The following is a 22,196-nucleotide window of genomic DNA, read 5'->3' on the forward strand; positions in this document are numbered from 1 at the left end:
GCAGAGAAGGGCTATGGGAACTGCCAGAAGTGTATGGGCAAGTATGAGTGGAAATAGGTGGGTTTTGTGAGGGTCCATGCACTTATCCTCTGTCAAAGCTTCAGAAGCATAAAAACTGAATCAGGAGATGGCTTGTTGAATTTTACACTGAGTTTTGTAATGGGAGCACCCAGTTATGGAATGCACATGGTACTGTTCCATCATCCATCTCTTACCTCTACAAGTCTGATGTCTGCAGGAACCCTGTCTCCCATAGAAAGGCACACAATGTCTCCAGGAACAAGCTCTCGAGCAAGAAGATGCTGCAGTTTCCCCTCTCTCATGCTAGTATCCCCCCACAAAGAGATAAATAGAAAGAAATGGCACCGTATAAGCAAAGCAGAGCTGCCAAAAGGGTTGTGGGGAAGATGCATTGTGGTGGCCAGGGATGTCAGACCACTCCAATGGCAACAGAAGAGGAAGCAGAAATTGCTACCGTTTGTATGTTTGTCTGTAGTCAGGAACGGAAATCAGTCAAGTAAGTTGCTTTTAAGTTCACAAACAACATATAACTAATGATGTTTTTAAACATTGCTTTGGAGTTGACATTGAAATGAATATAAGTTACGTATGTAATGCAACAACTTACATAACTTATGTAACTTATGTTAAATAGTGGACAATGAGACAGATAACATAGTATATTGCATTGCTGTTTTTAGAAATTGCAAATATGTTTCTATTGTTTTTAGAGTTTGCTGAAATGATTTCATTGTGTTTAAAACTTGTCTTTTTGTGTTTTATTCTGTTTTTTATCTAGTAGGCCACTTTGATGGCTTTAGGCTATGAAGTGGGTCTACAAATTTATTTAACATCATCATCAGCATATTATTATTATTATTATTATTAAGGTAAAGGTAAAGGTACCCCTGCCCGAAGGCCAGTCGTAACCGACTCTAGGGTTGTGCGCTCATCTCACTTAAGAGGCCGGGAGCTGGCGCCGTCCGAAGACACTTCCGGGTCACGTGGCCAGCGTGACGAAGCTGCACTGGTGAGCCAGCACCAGTGCTGCACACGGAAACGCTGTTTACGTTCCCGCTATAAAGCGGTCCCTATTTATCTACTTGCACTTAGGGGTGCTTTCGAACTGCTAGGTGGGCAGGAGCTGGGACCGAACGACGGGAGCTCACCCCGCCGCGGGGATTCGAACCGCCGACCTTACGATCGGCAAGTCCTAGGCACTGAGGTTTTACCCACAGTGCCACCATTTAAAAACAATTGCACATACAAAAACAGTTAAAAATAGTTCCAATACATTTGGTGACTTGGAGCGCAACATCATACCAAAAGCACTTACCTTTCTTTCTACAAGGTGCCCCTGGGTGTGGAAGGAACAAGGGGAAGTGGGGGAAATGATCAAAGTGTTCTCTGACCTTGAAAGACAAATAGGCCACCTCTCTGGACATAATAATTAAAATCATAAAAGGTATTACATATTTGCTTTGGCAAGGCTGGAACAGGTATTTGTCCTTCTGGTGGAGAAGGAAATGAACATCAGTCCCAGAACTGAACATTTCAACACACACAGTTCAGGTTGGTAAAATAAAGCATAAGTGACCAGTAGGCAAATAAAGGATATTTTAATCATTTGTAAATACACGGGTTTACCCTGAGCAAGCGTGTGCACGCACACGGACACACACACACACACACACACACACACACACAGTCCTCTTAAGCCCTGATATGCTGTTCTATAGTAAAAGGTAAAGGGACCCCTGACCATTAGGTCCAGTCGTGACCGACTCTGGGGTTATGGCGCTCATCTCGCTTTATTAGCCGAGGGAGCCGGCGTACAGCTTCTGGGTCATGTGGCCAGCATGACTAAGCTGCTTCTGGAGAACCAAAGCAGCGCACGGAAACACCGTTTACCTTCCTGCTGAAGCGGTACCTATTAATCTACTTGCACTTTGACGTGCTTTCGAACTGTTAGGTTGGCAGGAGGCTGTTCTATAGTAGGGAGGCTAAACTGCACAGTTGTGAATGGGAAGTGTGAGTATCAGCTCCAGGTTTGTGGGGGGCAGGGAACTAGGGCAGAGGTAGGGGTTCTCCTGCCACCCTTCCAATTGTAACCATCGCCCCTCAAACGCACACAAGCATTTTGTGCCTCCATACATGCACGAAGAAGGCATCTGGCAGGCACTACACCAAAGGTTTAAAGTGTGTGGATGCTTTACAAGGCTTACCAGTTACACTCTGGTGGGACTAACTTGTTGAGTTCCTCCAGAGATTTCTCAGAGCGGTGCTCCTGCGAGAAAAGAAGCACATCGCTGTCAGGGCATGTTTTTTGTCTGAATGGGTGAGAACCCACAATGGTCAGTTACCAGAAAAGGTTGTACCTGGATGAAGGCCACAGTCACCACGATGATGACAGCCTAAAAATAAAATAAAAATGGGGATGGATCAACAAAGAATAACGTCACATGCCAATGGAGAATGGATATTTATTTCAGGCTTACATGGAAACTAGACAAATGGAAAACAAATAAATAAAAATGTGAAACTTGAGCAGAATTACTAAGATTTTAAGGGAAATAACTCTCTGTGTGCTTGAGAGAAAGAGACTGTGTTTATTAAGGGTGTAAGTTTGGAGGGGGATTGCAGCCCCCACAGTCTTCCACTGGGACCCTTCACCCCCAAAAGGTACCCCACCCCTCACCTAGAGAAATCAGTTGATGAGTGGTTCTCTTCACCCCCTAGAAGCCTGACCCCCCTTTCTTATCCCCATTCAGTACAGTTGAAAATAGTCCCTTAGTTCTGATGTCTCCAAGAATGAGGACTCCAAAGAAAACAGATCACGTACCATTGCAATACTCACGGCATCTTCGTATTCTTTAGTGACCACACTTACTAAAGCAGAGGCCAGCAGCAAAAGGATCAGGGGGTTCTTAAACTAAAAGGAAAGAAGAAGGAAAAATTCCCTTGACTGAAGTAGGGTTTGTTTGTTTTTTGCCATTCACAGTGGGAGTAAAGTTGTCACACAATTCATGCCCAGAACTAATAATCTCTGCTTGATCCACGCAGTTTCACTTTATGCTTGAGTAAGGAACCTCAAGCCTGGGGTGAAATAGGGCTCTCCAATTCTCTCTATCTGGCCCTCAGAACTCTCCACAGGCCACACCCCTCACTGCACTGGCTTTGCACCCTCCTGGAATGCTTTTGACTGACTAGAATGACCCCATTGAACTCAGATAATGCTTCTTCCTTGTCTGTATGAAGAACAGAGGGGGATACATACCTGTGAATAGAATCTAGCCTATTGTACAAAGGTAAACATTTCAATTTTTTTGCTCCACCCACTTGTGCCACTGGCCCCGCCTACCACTGCTCTGCAGATCCTGGAAGAGAATGCAGACCTCAGGCTGAAAAGGCTTTGTTGTCCCTGCCCTAGAGACACTTTCTGATCACTGGCATGTCCCCAGAGCATCAAAGGTGAAGGGCACTGACTTGTGGGTCAGGGAACGGTGCCTGGATGCACGAAACAGGAGCTGGCGGGTGGCTAGGGTAGAGCTCAGTGAATGGGGAGTGTAGCTAAGCTCCATCACTCTCCTGGGCTGGGAGGCCAGCAGGGGGGGCGCCAGAGCCAAAGACAGGCAGAGCCAACTAATTCCAGCTTTGTCCCTATCTCCTCCCTGTTAAGTTCTTTTATGGCAATACTGAGACTAAAGAGAAGGAGTCCAATAGGCAGCAACTCGGGCTGGCTGTAAGTCAGGAGGCAGGCAAGTGGAGGCTGGCTGAAGGCAAGCCAAGGCTGGTGGGGCGGTGTCCAGAGTGCCTTAATGGACCAGCCTCCGCTGAACTGCATGCTACATTAATCATGGAAGGTCTTGAAGAAAGTGTCAATCAAACGTCTGGGCTGGTTAGATTAGCATCTTGCACTATTTGAAGGGAACTTGAGCAGGGAAATGTCCTAGTAATTGTGTATGTGTATACACACACATTCCTACGCCAGATGTACATATTTGTTTTAAATTGAACGTTCTTACTCAACATAACCCTGGAGAAAGAGACAGGGTACATACACCCCGCTATCCAATGATCCACAAAACCCTTTGCCACTAGCATTCCTGTTCTTTACCTGGTCTAGATATTTCTTCCACACTGGCTGCGTATTATCTATTACAAATTCATTCCAGCCATGCTTGATCCTTCGGTGCAGCACTGACACTTCAGACAGTCCCTTCTGTATATCAACCTGAAGAGACAACAGTGTATTTTTTAAAAAAAACAGCATAAAGCAGGGGGTGGGAAATCTTTTTAAAGTTCCCTCAGGTAATGTGTTGGGGAGTGCATGATGGCAGTGGGTGGGGCACCCTCTTTCTCCCTTCTTCCTCTGCCAACCACTTTCTGTCCCTTTCTTTCCAAGGTTTCACACACAAACACACATCCCTCAGCACTCTTTAGGTTCCCTCAGAAACACATCTGCTCCATAACTAGGAAGCCCCTTACCTCTGGGAGTTGATGGGTTCATAATACCAGCATAATCTACCCATTTAGGGACTTGATTGTGTGGCTGGTAGGGAAGGAGAGAGCTAACAAATGTCACCTTGAACTCCTTGAAGGACAGGTGAGATATAAATGTAATACTCTACTATATATTTTGGAAAGTGGTTTGTCTGACCATCCGTCTGTCTGCCTGCTCTGTAGGTTTGTTCGCCTCTCAAAGATGTTGTCGCCAGTTTCAATACAAGGGTTCCTGACATGGAGGCAGCAGTCATTGTTAAGGTTTGGCTGCTGGCCGCCATTTTGAATCAAGATGGCAGACCGCAACAGGACTTTGCCCATTTTTGGAGTGATGGGTCCAAGCTCACAACTGACACTATATTTGCTGGTTTCTACATATTCCCGGATAGCACTGGGTGCTCCCCACTAGTAAATAACAACAACAACTCCCTTGACTTTTCCTAGTTAATTCATGCCAATTGTAAAAATAAATAAATGGGGCCAATGACTCCCATGCAACCCCCCTCCTGCAGAAACAGTCACCTGTCTGGATGCTCTGATGCAGTTGAAACAGCAAAGGCTTGTCAGAGGTCTTTTGCTGACACAGTTACCCTGAGCAGCTAAGTATGTTTGCCGACACTCTCTAACCTCATCACAGCTTTTCCAATGGCAGGCAGCATTGTGAAAATATTGTGAATATTAGATCATTTCAGGAACACATGTCAAGACAAGAGACAAGAAGATGACTCTAACCTGCACCTCTTTCTTCTGAAGTGTTTCTCAAAAGTCTCTGTTGTGGTTTTATGGCTCTTACCTGTAACATTTTTGCCAGCTCGTCTGCATGGCGTTTGCAAGCCTCTTTGGGAGAGAGGGCCGTAACCTCTTTCTCTTCTTCCACTGACTTCAGTTCAGATTCTTCTTCAGACTACATAATGCAAATAAAATGTTGGGTGGTGAAGAAAGAGGAAGAGATGAGACTGTCTACAACCATTTTAAGCAGAAATTTAAGTGGAGGGATGGTGGAAAATGGGCTCAGGCCTGGTTCACACATATGTGCCTTATTGACTGGAACATCAAGTGATCCCTGGCATGTCTAAGGCTCTTCCTTCCATGCTGCTTGCTGGAAGTGCAACAGCAGGGATCATCCAGTTTGTAACTTAATAGTTAATTCTGTTAGTGTTAAAGGCCACTAGCTAAGAGGCAGGTTGGTGGAAGTATTGCTTAGCAACTTGACAGAGTGCCATGATGTTTGCTGAGGTAGCATGTGCCCCGATTGGCTCCGAAGGGAGTTTTTCCTCTGTGTATTTGGTGGAATGTCTCCCTGCTATGTATGAGGCTTGAACTAAGAAAGGCAAAACCTCCATTCATTTCACCTTAAATTACACACTGTTTTTGCTCAGTAATGTGTTATCAGGACTTTTGTCTCTGTTTTCTGCTCATCTTGTTTAAGTGACCATGCTAACAGTGGTGGCTCATTGGGACTGGTAAGGCAGAGAGCCCCAAAGTGGGTATAGTCAGAGCCAATGATGGGCATAGCAGACTAATTCTGGTTTTGTCGCCATCGTCTGCTTCCCTGCTCAGCTGTACAAGGACAAAACTGAGACTAAGGAGGAGGAAGCTGACAGGCAGTGCCAATCCCTGGGCAGGCAAGTAAGGTAAGAGGGGCAGTGCCCCATTTGCTCTAATGAACCAGTTCACAGAGGAACTTATTAAGGGGGAAGAATAGGGCAAAAGGCCTATTCAGAGTTCTAATATGGGAGAGGGTTTGTTGCCACTGTAATAGAACTCATAGCACCAGGAGTAGGAAACCAGTGGCCCTCTGGATGTTGTTGGACAACAACTCCCATCATCCACCACCAATATTAAGGGACGATGGGAATTGTAGTCCAGCAAGATTCGGAGGGTCATAGGTTCCCCACCCCTCTACTGTACTGTGAAGATACTGTTAAAGGAAAATGTTAAAAGGAAACAAGGCTTAGCAAAGAAGAAAGAAAAACATTTCAAAACCAAGGGGAAGAGGAAGAAAAGAGAAAGTAAGAGGATAGGAACCCTAAAACATGATTTTCCACATCGCTTTGAGTGCCACAGTAAAAACTCTATATAGAAAGGTCTAAAGCAAATAAGCAAAGAAGTTTCCTACTTCTGAATTCCAATGGTTTTTATAGCTGGAAGGGGCGCGCACGCGCGCACGCGCACACACACACGGATTGTAAAGCCAGTCTCTTTTCATTGGCTTCCCAATGAAATTTCTGAAATCTTTTGAGATTTCACAGCACAACCTTATCAACAGGAAATAAAAGACATCCCTGTGGAGGACATAAATTGATTGCTGGGGGTGGGGAGGAAAGCAGCTTTAATCTTGGAAAGCCAGCCAAGTCTCTGCTCCAAGGAGGCTTCTCAGTATCTGTATTTAGTATTTCTGGACTGAAATGGTTTGCTGCCTACCGGGCAATTTTGATTAATATATATATATCATTATTAAAAACATATGAGGAGCTTGCTGGATCAGACCAATGGCCCATCTAGTCCAGCTTCCTATTGTCTCAGTGGCCACTGAGGGGCCTGTGGGAAACCATCAAGCAGGATTTGAGTGCAAGAAAACTCTCCCCTCCCGTAGTTTCCAGCAACTGGTATTTAAAAGCATTGCTGCCTCTGACCGTTGAGGCAGAGCACAGCCATCATTGCTAGTAGCCGCTTCTAGCATCCTCCCCCTCCATGAATTTGTCTAAACCTCTTTTAAAGCCATCCAAATTGGTGACTATCACTGCCTCTTGTGGCAGTGAGTTCCACATTTCATGCACTTATGTGAAAAGTTACTTTTAAAAAGTCTGTCCCAAATCTTCCAACATTAGATGTCTAGCGTTATGAGATTCTATGCCAAGGAGCAGAAAGTGGTTATAGAGCAATTGGTTCTTGTTCCATTGCCACCCATCCTAGGGAAATTGAGGGGTAGTTTTTCATGAGCATTAATTTACTAATTGCCCTCTGCACAATGGTCTCAAGATGATGTACAATAAAAACAGCACAACAACGGCAGCCTAGTTAAAAACCACAGAAAACTTAACATCTATCTGTTAACGGCCGCAAAATTGTCATTGGCTCAAAATTGGAAAGCTACATTATTCCTGTCTTGGAAAGAATGGCTTAATGAAATTTGGGTCTTGGCCATAACGCCATGAAGAAAATACTTCTTCACACAGCACATAGTTAAACAATGGAACTCACTGCCACAGGAGGCAATGATGGCCCCCAAACTTTAAAAGAGGATTGGATAAATTCATGGTAGACAAGGCTATCAAAAGCTACTAGCTACGATGGCTAATAATAATAATAATAATAATATACAGTGGTACCTCTGGTTGTGAACGGCATCCATTCTGGAGCCCCGTTCGCATCATGAGCAGAATGCAACCCGCGTCTGCACGTGCGCGGGTCATGATTCGCCACTTCTGCGCATGCGTGTGACATCATTTTGAGCATCTGCGCATGCACGAGTGGCGAAACCCGTTCCGTTACTTCCGGGTCGCCGTGGGATGCAACCTGAAAAGATGTAACCTGAACCGAACGTAACAAGAGGTCTGACTGTACTGTCTTATACCTGCAGGTCTCAGGGCAGCTAAAACATAAAATCACAGTATGTTCTTCCTTCACTGTGCCTCTCAGTACCCGTTGCTGGGAACTGTACTAGGGCAGAGTGCTGTTGTGCTCATGTCCAGCTTGCTGGTTTCCCATAGGCATCTGGTTGGCCACTGTGAGAACAGGATGCTGGACCAGATGGGCCACTGGCCTGATCCTGCAGGCTCTGGAGAGCCACAGGTTACCCATCCCTGCTCTAATCTTCTGAGAAGGAAACAGGATTACTGCCCTGCAATTTGGCAATTCAAGGCAGGCATTGCCCTTAAACCTCTTCTGAAGTGGTTCCAGGATAAGTGGCTTAGTTATTGTTGATGGCAAAGCAAGCCAAGCAGACAGAAGAGCAACCTAATAACACCAGGAAACAGAGGCAGGGAAGCTGGCAAGTTTGCATTCAAATCCTGGGTCCTGATGCCCTTTTCCAGACTTTGCCCTTTTTTTTGTTTGTTTGTAAGAAAGACAAGTTAAACATAATAAAAAGAAAACAACCATGACGCTTAGCACAGGTACGCCTGGAGGAAATAAAATAATTAGTTTACCCTAGCAAAGTTGGCAGGCATGGTAGGCACTGACTGTTTCTTACGAAACAAGATGTTTGAAAATGAAGTCAGGAGAACAGCTGTGTTTATTCTAGCCTGCTATGAGCCTGCCATGCAAGCAGAAAAATTGGGCGCAGTGTGCAGGAATCAGGATTCCGGAGGATCTCAGGAACTTTGGCTTGTTTGTCTTGAAAAGCAAGTCTCTAGTCCTCATAGTTTGGATATTTATGGGCGTTTCCTTGAGGGATTCTCAGGACCAATGGAGATGCTTACAACTTTGATTCATCTCTGGGTGGGAAACAGTGATTTCCATTGCTCCTCTCCCTTCCCCTTGCTATAGTAGGTAGCCCTGAACATATTTGCTTGCTTTCTTTCATTGCAGACTGTTATCAAAAAGAAAAAGAGGGAATATCATTTTTTCTCCCTCTCAAAACTCTTGAGGGGAGGGTGATAGACAGCTTTTGTTCTGAGCTCTCCCCCTGACCCAGAGGGCTCCACCTCCAGAGCTCCATGCCAAAATATCTGATTTAAGCGACTGGGAAGCCTAGGAAAAAGCAGAACAACATATTCCAAATATGCACCTTTGCTTAATTTCTATCCAGCTTATGTAAAACAAAATGAAAGAACACAGAGAACTGGGGTTTACAAACAATCATACAAGAATAACATCCAGGAAAAAGTCCTCCTAAAATTTGACGGCTACAACATGGTATATGGCCATTGCTGTCCCAAACCTATACCTGAAGTATTATAGAGAAAGAGGATTTTAGAAAATGGCATGGACTAGTAACTTTGTGAGAGTGCATACCAAAAGCAAGGAAATGAACGCAACATGCCCGTCCACATACTTTTGGAGATTATGCATCATTAATTCAGCACATATGTGGTACATTGTTTGCCCAAGCTCTGCTGTTTTTCAGCACAGACTCTCAGCCTTTTTCTCACAGTGACCAACCACGGAAGGCCCGCAAACAGGATCTAAGCGCCACAGCAACTCTCCCCCACCTGCAATTCTAAGCAGTTGGCGCCCAGAGACATACTGCCACCAGCCATGGAGGTAGAAAAAAAGCCATTGTGGCTAGTAGCCATTGACTGCTTTATCCTTTTGACTGAGTGAGCACACAGGCTGGTCTCATCCTAATAATTTATGAAGAATGCGAACACTTCTTTACCATCTTCACTTTGATTCCACAGCCTGCGAGTTAGGTCCCTATTCCCATTTTACAGGTGGCAAAACTGAGGCTGTGTGTGTGTGTGTGTGTGTGTGTGTGTGTGTGTGTGTGTTTTAGAGAGAAACTCTCCTGAGACTGCATCATGCGGGCTTGCAAATACAAGCCTCCCAAGTTCTCTTCCAGCAGTTAGTGGTCACTGCCTGGACTTTGCATCTCATCAATGGGGGCCAGGTGACGAGCCTGGACATTCCCAAGGCAGATGAGAAACCTAGAAGGATCCTGGGAGCTTGACATAAGGGTCAAATTTGATGTGACATGAAATGCATCTTTTCATCTAGTGCGCAGATCTTTTTTAAAAAAATGCAAACCGCACATTCTCTGTGTAGGTGATCATTAACAAGATCAGGGCAGGCATGGAATGGGGATTTGACCATTTCCTCCTGTGCTGTGCTTCAGGTGGGGTGGGGTGGGGTGGATATATCATCTGAATCTGTTGTTTGTTTTGGGAGGGAATCTTCCACTGAACTGCAGAGGGGAAAAGATTTAAATTCCGCATTCCAGCTCCAAACCAGTCAGTGGTTCCCCCAGCTGATGCAATTTGCATTCAAAGAACCCCTGCATGATAGATGCACAGATACATTTAACATCCCATGCAGCTCCAAGAGAAGGTTATCAAAACCCCCCAAAACAAACCATGGTTTGGCAAGGGGAAGCTTTTAATTTCTGGTACCTGTCTCAGGTGACACACTGTCCGTATTTTGTTGTCAGCACAATTGCACAAGCCTTGGGTGAGCGGTTCCCAAACTGGTGTCCCAAAGACCATTTGAAAATTTCTGAGGTGGACCTGCTTAATTATTTTTCTGCCCGTTGTAACAAATCTAATGGGCTGTACTGGATGCTGCAGGATTCTTAATTGCCTTTTTATTGCTCCTTTTACTTCTTGGATTGCATTTTATCGCATTACGATTTGCATTCCATGGAATTTAAATTGTGGCGCAATGAAATACAGCCTAAGAAATTAAAAGAGCAATAAGAAGACAAAAATCAATAGGGATATCTAATGCCATGATGGACCACTGGGCAGCTGGGGGCTGCTGCTTGTGCATTGTTTTGTTGTGTTTTCTTGGTGGCTCTGCTTGCTTTGCACTTCTTGTCAATAGTCGCTTTGAGGCTTTAAACAGGCATCCCCAAACTTGGCCCTCCAAATGTTTTGGGACTACAATTCCCATCATCCATGACCACTGGTCTTGTTAGCTAGGGATGATGGGAGTTGTAGTCCCAAAACATCTGGAGGGCTGAGTTTGGGGATGTCTGCCTTTAAGTGACCCCAGCTATGAGATATTAGGTAAAGGTAAAGGACCCCTGGATGGCTAAGTCCAGTCAAAGGCGACTATGGGGTTGCAGCGCTCATCTTGCTTTCAGGCTGAGGGAGCCGGCGTTTGTCCACAGACAGCTTTCTGGGTCATGTGGCCAGCATAACTAAACCGCAACTGGTGCACAGAGGACCGTGACGCCTGCCAGAGTGCACGGAAACGCCATTTACCTTCCTGTCGCAGCGGTACCTATTTATCTAATTACACTTTTGGCCTGTTTTCAAATTGCTAGGTTGGCAGGAGCTGGGACAGAGCAACGGGAGCTCACACTGTCAAGGGGATTCGAACAACTGATCTTCTGATCAGCAAGCCCAAGAGGCTCAGTGGTTTAGACCACAGCGCCACCCGTGTCCCTGATGAGATATTAAAATTATTCTGTTTGGTGCTTGGTGGGGGAGAAAGCTCTCTGCAGTGGCTCCTTCTCTGGCGTGTGTGTGTGTGTGTATGTGTATACAAGAGAGTATGTGGCAGTGAGTTTCCTGCAATCGGCTGGAGTTGGAATAGATGACCCTTGAGGTGCTTTTCAATGCTACAGCACTGCAATTCTATGAGATGTTGTTTTGGTACTTGCAAACCATTGTAAGCCCCATAGAAGATCTTTAGAATGGCAAGTATAGTGTAAATCAGGGATGGGGACACATTTGCAACCTGAGGTTCACATTCCCTTCTGGCCATGTGCAGGTAGTGGGTGTGGCCAAATACAAAAGTGGCTGGAGCCACAGATGTAAATGTTGCCTTGGTAACAGTAGGCTATGTTCTATGCACCCTCTCATGCCCCTCCTTGTCTTCCATCCAGGCAAGCAAGAGGCATTCTCAGAGTTCAAGGACACTTTCCAGCCAGGCAAAAACATTCAAGGATGGCACAAAGCAAGGCCGGTGGGGGATGTTGCCTGGTGGAAGAGGGTGTGGCTCTTGCACTGGGAAAGAATGCTGCCTCTAACTGGGGGATTCTTGGGCATTCTGAAATACAGCTTGCCTCTTTAGCAAACTCAGAGGGTTGCCTCTTCAGCAGGATGTTAAACTTCTGGCACAGCCTTGTTGCAATTCTAAAAATGCTACAGGGATTTTAGGAAGAGCTCGGAGGACTAGCTAGAGAGGCATTTGGCCTGAAGTTTAATATGGGGGCCTGAAGTTCCCCATACTTTGTATATATCTTCCAAAGAAATGGATTCCCCACCACCAGTTAAATAATAAGGGGAATAGTAGATCCCTTCACTTTTCAGCACCCTTCTTCTCCCAGGTTCCTAGATTTTAAATAACTGAGCCGAGGGAGGGAAAGTTCCAATGCTAGCACAACATTCCTGTTCCAAGTGTCCCTTCAACTGCCTGCTGCGATAGAGAATATGGGTGAAGGTATTTGTTCTGTAAAAGCTGTTCTGTCAGATCCACTGGGAGATTAAGCATTCTTAAGAAGCATAAACTGTTACTACTAGCACACCCTCCTGCACGATCCAGGCCGGGTCAGGGAAAGGAATACAATGAACTGCAGCTGGGAGAGGGGAGGCTGAGATCAGGGATTAACCCTTCATTGGAGAATTGAGTAGAAGTGCAGAATCTTCAAGTGCCCTTTGCTCTTATCTGTAAAGTGTCTGGTGGGAGGCAGATTGATGAGGCTGAACATACATTTAAAGCACACCACTTCGCCCAAAGAATCTTGGGAACTGTAGTATACGCCTCACAGGGGAACAGTTCCCAGCACTCTTAGTAAATCACAGTTCCCAGAGTTCTTTTTGGGGGGGAGATCATATGCTTTAAAGGAATGGTGTGTATGTGGCCAAATACATGTTGTAATGTAGCAGGTAAGAGACTGAGTTGAGAATTGGGAAGCGTCCAGTTTGAATCTCACCTCGGCCATGAACTCCGAAGGAGGCCTTAAGGCAAATCTCTCTCCCCTGCCCCACCCTTTCCACTTTCTCACTCCCAGTCCCCCCACCTGCAATATAGGTGGAGATAATAAATACTGATTTACATTGCAGCACACTTTGCCGATCAAGTCCCATTGATTCCAGTTAGCAAGTGCTGTCTTGCAGGGTTGGCGTATGGAGGGCATCTAGGCCATGTGTGTGAAGCACCTTAAACACTTGAAAGTGCTATGCAAGAGTTAAATAAATAAGTGCTTGTTTAAAAAAATGTGACTGACGTTTTGCACAATGCAAGAACGCAGGAAAGGAAGGCAGGAATAGCTACCCCTTGAGCTATGTCTGCAAGGAAACTTGGAAAGTCCACAGAAGCATTTTTAAAGGTGGATAAAGGTCTCTGAGCACAAATCCTATGGCACAGGTGTGCATATGATCATGGCCATTAATGTCAGTGGGTCTACTCTGAAGATAATACAACCCTTGAAAGTGGATACAACCTTTTCTCCCCCCACCCCAGCCTCTGTGTTTTTATCCTCTTTTTAAGCCACCTGGAAACTGATTTTTGTATTAGGCAACCATTATCACTCTAAATAAGAAGCATGCATAGACACCTCTGGCTATGTGAAAAATGGGAAAGAGCCATAGCTCAGTGGTAGAGCATCTGCTTTGCATGCAGAAGGTCCCGGGTTCAATCCCTGACATCTTCACATAGGGCTTGGAGAGATCCCTGCCTAAAATCCTGGAGAGCTGCTGCAAGTCAGTGTTGACAGCACTGAGCTAGATGAACCCATGGGTCTGGCTCTGTACAGAGCAGCTTGCTCTGTAAGATGGAGAGCAGTGTCCTCAGTGACCAGCAAAGTGCAACCAGCAAAGTACAGTGGTACCTTGGGTTAAGTACTTAATTCGTTCCGGAGGTCTGTTCTTAACCTAAAACTGTTCTTAACCTGAAGCACTACTTTAGTTAATGGGGCCTCCTGCTGCTGCCATGCCACTGGAGCACAATTTCTGTTCTCATCCTGAAGCAAAGTTCTTAACCTGAAGCACAATTTCTGGGTTAGCGGAGTGTGTAACTTGAAGCGTATGTAACCTGAAGCGTATGTAACCCGAGGTACCACTGTAAAAAAGGAAAGGAAAGGAAAGGAAAAGGGATAAAAGGTTTTTAAGCTTTTTAAAAAAGAGAGAAAAGGGGCAAGGGATTCCAAAAGTTAGGACCACCGCTTAACAACACTTGATTAGCATTTCGTATCTGGAGATGACCCAAGGCAGCTGCCAGAGTGACAGCCCACCCTCCGCAAGTGGAGCTAGAGGGCTTGTTCGGGAGAGACATTGTTCCAAGGCAGTGACATTCCCGAGCAACAACACACATCCCCCACCACTGCTTTACCTCTTCTTCTGGTTCTTTGCTGCCCACCGGCTGGTATTTCCGGCTCATGTGTAGGGGGGAGACACCTTTCCGGAAGATCGAGGAGAACAAGTGCTTTGCCCCCATCTTAGCTGGGGCAGGTGGCGAAGGAAGGCGGCAGCTAGAAAAGCACCTGCTGCTGTGACTGGCGCTTTGCTGTGTGTTTCCTGGCCGAGCCTCACATTCCCTCACAAGCCAAGGATGGAGCCAGGGAAAGCTGATCGGTGGGTGTTACCTGATGCCGACAAGGTGACGCCCCGCCCGCTTGCTCAGAACAGGTGCCTGGGAGAGGCTAAATTCCTGACTTAAGGCCTACTCATAGCAGTCATAGACCTGCTGTTGTTAGGTGCTGTAGCCTTCGCCTGTGTCCAGGAAAACACAGCTGGTTTAAAAAAATAAATGTTTGCATTTAGGAACACAGGAAGCTGTGTTTGGTCTATCTAACTCAGTATTGTCCACTCTGACTGGAAGCAGCTCTCCAGGGAACATTCCTAACCTTACCTGAAGATGCCAGGGATTGAATCTGGGAACTTCTGTATGCAAAGCAGATGCTCTATCATTGAGCTACTGATAACCCAAAAGCTGCTGACAGCCCAAAAGCTGTTCCTCTCTGTTTCTCATTTTTCCAACCTCGAATTCAGTTCTCCAGATTTCCACATCAGTTTGCAGTCTTTTTTTTTTGGGGGGGGGGGGAGTCTTTGTTATGTAGTGAAGTTTCACCCTGGGCCAGCAGGGGGATACTGTATATAGTTTTCACTCAGGTCTGTAGATAGTTTTCACTCAGGTCCACGTCAGTTATTTTAGGTGGGAAACGCTGGGCTGTTGTTGCTACAATGTTGACAGCCGGCTGCCTATAAAAGCAGGCCGGCTGAGCTGTTTGCAGTCAGTTCTATTCCAGCTTACAAAATAAAGAGCTACTTGGAGAAATCGCTGTGTCGTCTGCTATGTCAACCCACAACTTAACAGTCTTCATGAAAATTCATGTGTATTTGGGTGCAAATTTCTCCCAATATACACACATTTGTGTGCAATTTTGACAAATATGCACAAATTTGCCTAATATTTACATTTTCCCCAATCTAATGCATTTTGGTATGTTAGTTTCACTAACACCCATGTTTTAAATGTACACTTTTCTTAGCAGATGCATTTTTGTACACATCACTTGGCTGGGAACTGCCCTGCAAAATTCAGAGAAGTGCAGACTCCGATCAGCAGCCCTGGTTTGGTTCACACATTGTTTAGGGAAATGCGAGTTAGACAAGCTCATATTTTAATGCGAAATGAATCTAACTTCAACCCCCATCCCCTGCAGGTGATGTAAAAGACCTGCAGCTGTGCCTGTAGAGATCCACTGCCAGTTAGTGTAGGCAGTTGAGAGCCAGAGTAGGATAGTGGTTACAGCTTCAGACTAGGATGTGGGAGACCAGGGTTCGAATTCTGACTCAGCCATGAGGCTCACTGGGTGACCTTGAGCCAGTCACCACCTCTCAGCCTAACCTACCTCTCAGAGTTATTGTGAGGATTAAATGAGGAGGAGAACTATGTCACCTTGAGCTCCTTGGAGGAAAATGTAGAATATAAAGGCAGTTAATGAATAAGACAGTTTCCTGTTTTGCTTGATGGACGTGCAGGCACCATCACCTACGTTTTCTTAGGTCTGTTGTTGCGCAAGCGGAATGAATATCTGAAGGGATGTCATGCAGTTGATGGAACAGATATGATCACTATTGTTCTGAAGGGCAGGACTAGAACCAGTAAATCACTGCCAGCCACGATGGCTATGTTCTGCCTCCACAGTCAAAAGCAATAAAGCTTCTTAATTCTCATTGCTGGGAACTGCAGGGGAAATCTGTTCTTGTGCTCAGGGTTTCCTACCAGCATCTGGCTGGCTGCTGTGAGAACAGGATGCTGGACTAGGTGGGCCATTGGCCTCATCCAGCAGTATCTTTTTGTGCTCTTATGTCAAAGTGATGGGTAGAAATTCCAGGGAAGCAGATTTTGGCCGCACAAAGAGGCTCCTCTAGGCTTAGAGCTGTTCAGCAAGGTGACAGACGTCCTAGGGAAAAGGCGCCAGTAGAGGCAGTGAGGGGGATGGTGGAGAAACTTCCACAATAAGGAAGGCTTGGGGAAAAGCCAAAATGTGTGCTTAATTGTAATGCATTTTTTACTTTGGTTCATGCTCTTAAATGTGCTGAGAGTCACTTAAGAGACCTTTTTGCGTTACGAGCGACTAACAATTTTAAAAAGCAATTTTAATGATTTTTAGTCAAATTGATCGACGCAGCAAGGTTGCATTCCTAGCTAGAAATCCTAGCAAGTTGCCCCAAGAAGTTGTCAGGTTTTCTGAGCTGCACTGGGGGGGGGGGGAGTCACTACCCCTCACTTTCCTTTATGTCTTCCCTCTGGGCAGGGAAGAGATAGTATCTGTGGTGAGAGAGTCATTCCATAGAATGATGCGACAGCATAGCTGGCATGCAGCAGAACAGACTATGGCATATCCTGCCAAAAGGTTTCAGTGGAAAACGTTATCTAGCTTTGATCCAGCCTCTCTCTTTCCTCAGAATAACAGGAAACTGCCTTCATACCGAGTCAGGTGCATTGTCTACACTGACAGGCTGCAGCCCTTCAGGACTTCAAGCAGGGAGTGTCTCCAGGCCCAGCCTGTACATGCCGGGGATTGAACTGGGGACCTTCTGCATGGAAGGCAGACGCTCTACCACTGAGCTGCAGCCCTTCCTTGGGCAAACAATCTGCTGAGTTGATTGCTTTTCTCAAACAGGAAGTGATGGTGACCCTGGTCAGGGTGTCCTCTTCTGCACTGCGCAGGAAATTCATCACCAGGACAAATGAGGACAGAGACTTCTATGGCATCTGCAGCTGCCAATTCATATGTATAGATGCAAATGTAGAATTGATTGCTGTTATTTAAATATAGTGCTGCTCCCCACAATGGGACAGAGAGTGACCAGGAGACTTGTGTGACTGCTCAGTCTGACATTAGGCAAATGGAGGCTCCAGGGAGGTTTATAACCAGGGTGATGGTGGGTGAATTCAGTCATGGGGGATATTACACTCGTTTTCCTGATTAGAATTCTAGCACTTCTGTCCTGATTTCTATCATTCTTTTCACACTGCAGTATCTGTTGCATAGTAGAACTGTGGCTTTCGGGCAAATATACCTTCAAGTGTGCTAAATTTCATTCACACAACAATATACATCAACAACATACACCTGCATGCTTCTCTTCCCCCATGAAAACAGCAGGAAAGAACTGTATGCCAGGATACCACCCCAAATTTCATCACCTTATTATGATGATCTCCTGGGTTAATGGAGTTGCGAACAAATTTCTTAATGGAAGCAACTAACACAGAACTGAGCATTTAGCTTCCACTACATCCTGCAAGATTTCTGGCTTTGATGCTGTGTGAATGCTCAGATATAAGCATTCACAGGTAGTGAAATGGTGGGGAAACACAATAAACTGCCATGCGAATGGAGTCCTAGTGTATCAACAGAATTACTGTGCAGGTGAACCTAGAAGCTACATTTTAACCAACCTTATTTTGATCTTTTAACCATTTTCCAAGTCTTCTTCTAATCTAATATCCTTTAGTAGCAGTCAACAATGCCATCTTGTGGCTGATTAGGTGTTTAAAGAAATGCTTCCATTTGTCTTATTCGGGGGCTTTACTAAATCCTTAAAAGGCATAGCCTTGCTGGATGAGACCAAACACCCATCTAGTCCAGCATCCTCACAGCGGCCACTCAGGTGCCTATGGGAACCCCACAAGGATGATAGCACCCTCTCCACTTGTGAGCTATAGCAGTTTGTATTCAGATATATTAATGCCTTCAGTGATAGGCCCAATTGTCTTTTAAGGCAGTCCAAGTTGTTGGCCATCTTGTGGGAGTGAGTTCCATAGTCTGGATGGCCCTGAATTTCAGTGGATGGCCCTGAGTTAAAGTACTACGAGAAATGGAGGGGGAAAAAATTCTCTCACATACATTAAATACATACAATAACACTGGAATCTGCCCCAAAGCAGCACATTTGCACATTTGCACATGCTAATCAATGTTACATCCCCCTCTGAGTTCTGTTGCTGAGCAAGCAGGGGTTAGGAATCTCTGAGGAATGTAAAAAAACAAAAACCCCACCATGGTCCCCTCCCCCTCCCACCCTTTCTTCCTAATGTAACACTAATGTCTCAACAAATGAAACTGACCTGTAGAAAATGTAACTTGAAAAAAAGAGACATTGCACATACTTTTGTAAACCAAGAAATCTTTAATAAAAAGTACATTGAAAAAAACCCCCGAAGCTTTCCTTTCAGGAATTGCAGGGACAGAACTATCCAAATTGTACAGAAACTTATTCATGTATGCTACTACAGTGGCAAAAATGTTACTTGCCCAAAAATGGAAACACAGCAGAAGAAGAATGGATACAAAAACTTACGGAATATGCAGAAATGGCAAAACTTACTGGAAAAATAAGAAATCAAGATAACAAAACTTTTATAAAAGAATGGAAATGGTTTATTGAATATTTACAGATAAACTGTGAACAGATAAGAACACTGGCAGGATTATTGTAATAACCTGCAGTTTCATAAGAGTATATATTTAAAGTAGAAGAATAAATGAACAAATTAAGTTAATATGGATATTCAGAAAATATTAAAAATAAATTCAAGGAACCACAGAAAGAGGGCAAAGGAAGTCAAGTTTTGAAGTATTAAAATGACTGTAAAATGATTGACATGTATAAACCTGAAAATTATAAATAAAATAAAAGGAATCTCTGAGAAACACTTGCCTGAGAGCAGAATCCACATGCAAAGTCAGACAGTCCAGAGGTCAGGGAACCCAGGCGATCGCAGATCCAACAGTCCAGATGGAGAGCAGGAAGCAGCAAGGTGGGACCAGGAACCACAGGCATTGTTTCCTGTCTCTGTGTGCTGCTGGAAGCTCTGCTGAAGAAGGCTGAAGCCAGCTGGTTCTCATCAGTGCCTTCTCCTCCTGTCCCTGAAGGGCTGAGCAGCTGCAGGTGGAGTAATGCTGCTTTCTCCCCCTTCAGGCTGCTGTTCAGTAGGTGAAGCAGACTCCTGGCCCATGACCATCGATTTGTAAAGATGGAAATTTTGGCTGGATTTCAGAAGAAAATTTCAGAAGAAAATCTCTTGGTGGTGCTCTGGGGTGGCTCAGGTTGAAGTGATGAAAAATTAAACAAACGAATAATATTTTGAGGGTTGTCTGCAGTACGCAGGTAGTTTAGGAGATGGTGTTACAGGGTGGTGTTTACAGCAATGAAGAGTTATTAACCCAGGAACCACCTATTAACAAATACTATATTTTCAAAAACTTTTCCAAATCTTATCGTTGTGCTTTGCCACATTTTAAACCAATGCCTTTGTCATGCCCTACAACACCCTCTTTAATCTCCACGTGGGAGGTGGGGTGCCTCTTGTTTCTAGTGCAAGAGGCAATGGTGGGTGTGAAACATTGAGAATCTAATCCGGATTTCATTAGCTTAAATTTCTAGCCTAGTTCTTGGCTAACAGAACCTCCAACGTCAGAGGCAGTCTATCCCTGAACACTGAGTGTAAAATGGAGATGAAGGCCTTTGGCTTTGTTCCTGCTGCTTTCTATTTCCCTCACTGAGCAGCAACTGCAGTCACAAGACATTGTTTTGCATTCCACAGTCCAAGTTACTGTTGGATTCCCACGGGAAATGGGAGACTGGATGTGACGTACACTGGTTTCCTGTTTTTCAGTGTTCTCTCGGTTTCTTTGTTAGAGAGATGGTTGCTTCTCTGCTCTCACAGAGGCAAGATGCATGTTTGTATTCTCTCAGCATAGAGTGGAAATAAAGTTAAGAATGTGGCACATACTGCTTATCCTTCTGCTGTGTGGACTACTCTGCTTGGGCTCAAGATAAGATGAGCCTGTATCAGCTTCAGATGGGCCGAAGCTGGTCAAAATCTCACATTTTTCTGCTTGTGGGCTTCACAAAGGCATCTAGCTCTCCACTCTTGGAAACCAGATGCTGGATTAGAGAAGAATCTTTCATCTGGTCCAACAAGCTGCCTTACACCGAACTATTGGCTCAGTATTGTCCACGCACCCACCAAGGATGTCATGGTTTTGTTTTTAGGCTGTGTCGAGGAACACCACCAGAGAGATTTGCCTAATGAAAGACAACACACTCACAAACAGCCCTTGGCCACCTTGATAGTAAAGTAGGAGCAACGAAACCAATTTACAATTTCAAGGAAACAAGACTCTAGGAAGCTGTCCAACCGTTGGTCCATTTAGCTCAGAATTGTCCACACCAACAGGCCGGAGTTCTCCAGGGTTTCAACAGGGATCTCTCTCAGCCCTGCCTGAAGATGCCACTGGGATTGAAACTGAGACCTTCTGCATGCAAGGAAGATGATTTACCACTGAGCGACAGCCCTTTCCAATGTTCTCTTCCTTTTGATAATTTTCTGATGGAATTTCTTATCTCATGAACTAAGCTACGTCTCCTAAGTTCAACTGGTCCAGGCATTTTGTTTTTGCTTCTCGGCAGACCAGTCTCTGCTCCCAGTTCCTTTCATTCAAAGAACATCTGGTGTCCTTGCCAGTTTGGTAGCACCTGGATAACAGGTAAACTAGAAAGAAAATAACCTGGAGGGATTGGGCACTGTGCCTAATTGTCATGTATTACCGTAATGTCAACATTACTGCTGCTCCACTGGGCTGTCCCTCTGGGCCGAGATCATGCAGTTAACACTCACAGAAACATCCACAAAAACACCACGTTCTGTTTCATCACAGTACGCAGTGTAAATGATGTTGACAAACTATAGCTGATTGCCATTATGTTGATGAGCCAAAGCTTCCCTTTTCTCCTATGCAAACAATGCCTCTAGAAGATGTCTGTCTGTACACTTCAAGCTTATCTGTAGGTCCCTGCAGTCCTCTGAAGATTCTGTCACAACTTTAATCGTTTCTGGGCTTCTCCCAGGAACACTGAAGCTGAATGTGAAATGTCAGCACATGACTATGGCCAGGGCTGGTTTTAGGTTTCATGAAGCCCTAAGCTACTGAAGGTAATGGGGCCCTTTATATGTCCAGCTGTCCTTTGTCACTGTTTTTTGTGTTGAATATATGCCATGCAACCAGTCCATGCAGAATGTAGGCACCCTATATATAGAAATGAGGAAAGCAGTGATATTTTAGGGAGCAGGCTAGCAGGCGGGGCCCATTATTTACATCATAGGAGTCTACACAACACAAAATACTGTTGCTGTATGTAGGTTTTATTTTATTTGTTTTTTATCTTATATTTTGGAAATGGACATCCAGGTTTTTTCCCCTTTAATTTTTGTGGGGGCCTCCAAGAGACTGGGGCCCTAAGCTATAGCTTTTTTAGCTTATATGTAAATCCGGCACTGACTATGGCATACACACACACACGCGCACACACACACACACACACACACACACACACACCGTGTTTATGGAAGACAATCTTACTTGACTACGAGTGATTGCCAAAGAAGAAGATATATATATATATATTGCAACTTTACTTAGACACACACACACACACACACACATTCAGACACCTTGAAAGTTAACATTAAAGAGGAAGCAAATTTCTTTCTGGTGTTATACAGCCATAATAACTGATCCATAGATCCCTTCAGCCAGGCTCCATAGATCCCTTTCTTTTGACCTT

The 22,196-nt window shown here is 44.9% G+C and overlaps 1 protein-coding gene across 1 annotated transcript in view; it reads right to left on the bottom strand.

Moving 5' to 3' along the window:
* ATP2C2 (ATPase secretory pathway Ca2+ transporting 2) overlaps positions 1-14,641 on the bottom strand; it is a 38,545-nt gene extending 23,904 nt beyond the window's left edge. Inside the window, exons 1-7 of the mRNA XM_079988753.1 lie at positions 14,443-14,641; positions 5,297-5,407; positions 4,118-4,234; positions 2,843-2,932; positions 2,379-2,414; positions 2,226-2,287; positions 216-324 (exon numbers count right to left, since the gene is read on the bottom strand). Coding sequence (XP_079844879.1) covers positions 216-324; positions 2,226-2,287; positions 2,379-2,414; positions 2,843-2,932; positions 4,118-4,234; positions 5,297-5,407; positions 14,443-14,547 — 630 coding nt within the window. The 5' untranslated portion in view covers positions 14,548-14,641. The remainder of the gene's footprint in view (positions 1-215; positions 325-2,225; positions 2,288-2,378; positions 2,415-2,842; positions 2,933-4,117; positions 4,235-5,296; positions 5,408-14,442) is intronic.
* Between the last annotated feature and the right edge of the window lie 7,555 nt (positions 14,642-22,196).

This window comes from Podarcis cretensis, assembly GCF_951804945.1.
Source record: "Podarcis cretensis genome assembly, chromosome: 8".
Lineage (NCBI taxonomy): Eukaryota > Metazoa > Chordata > Lepidosauria > Squamata > Lacertidae > Podarcis > Podarcis cretensis.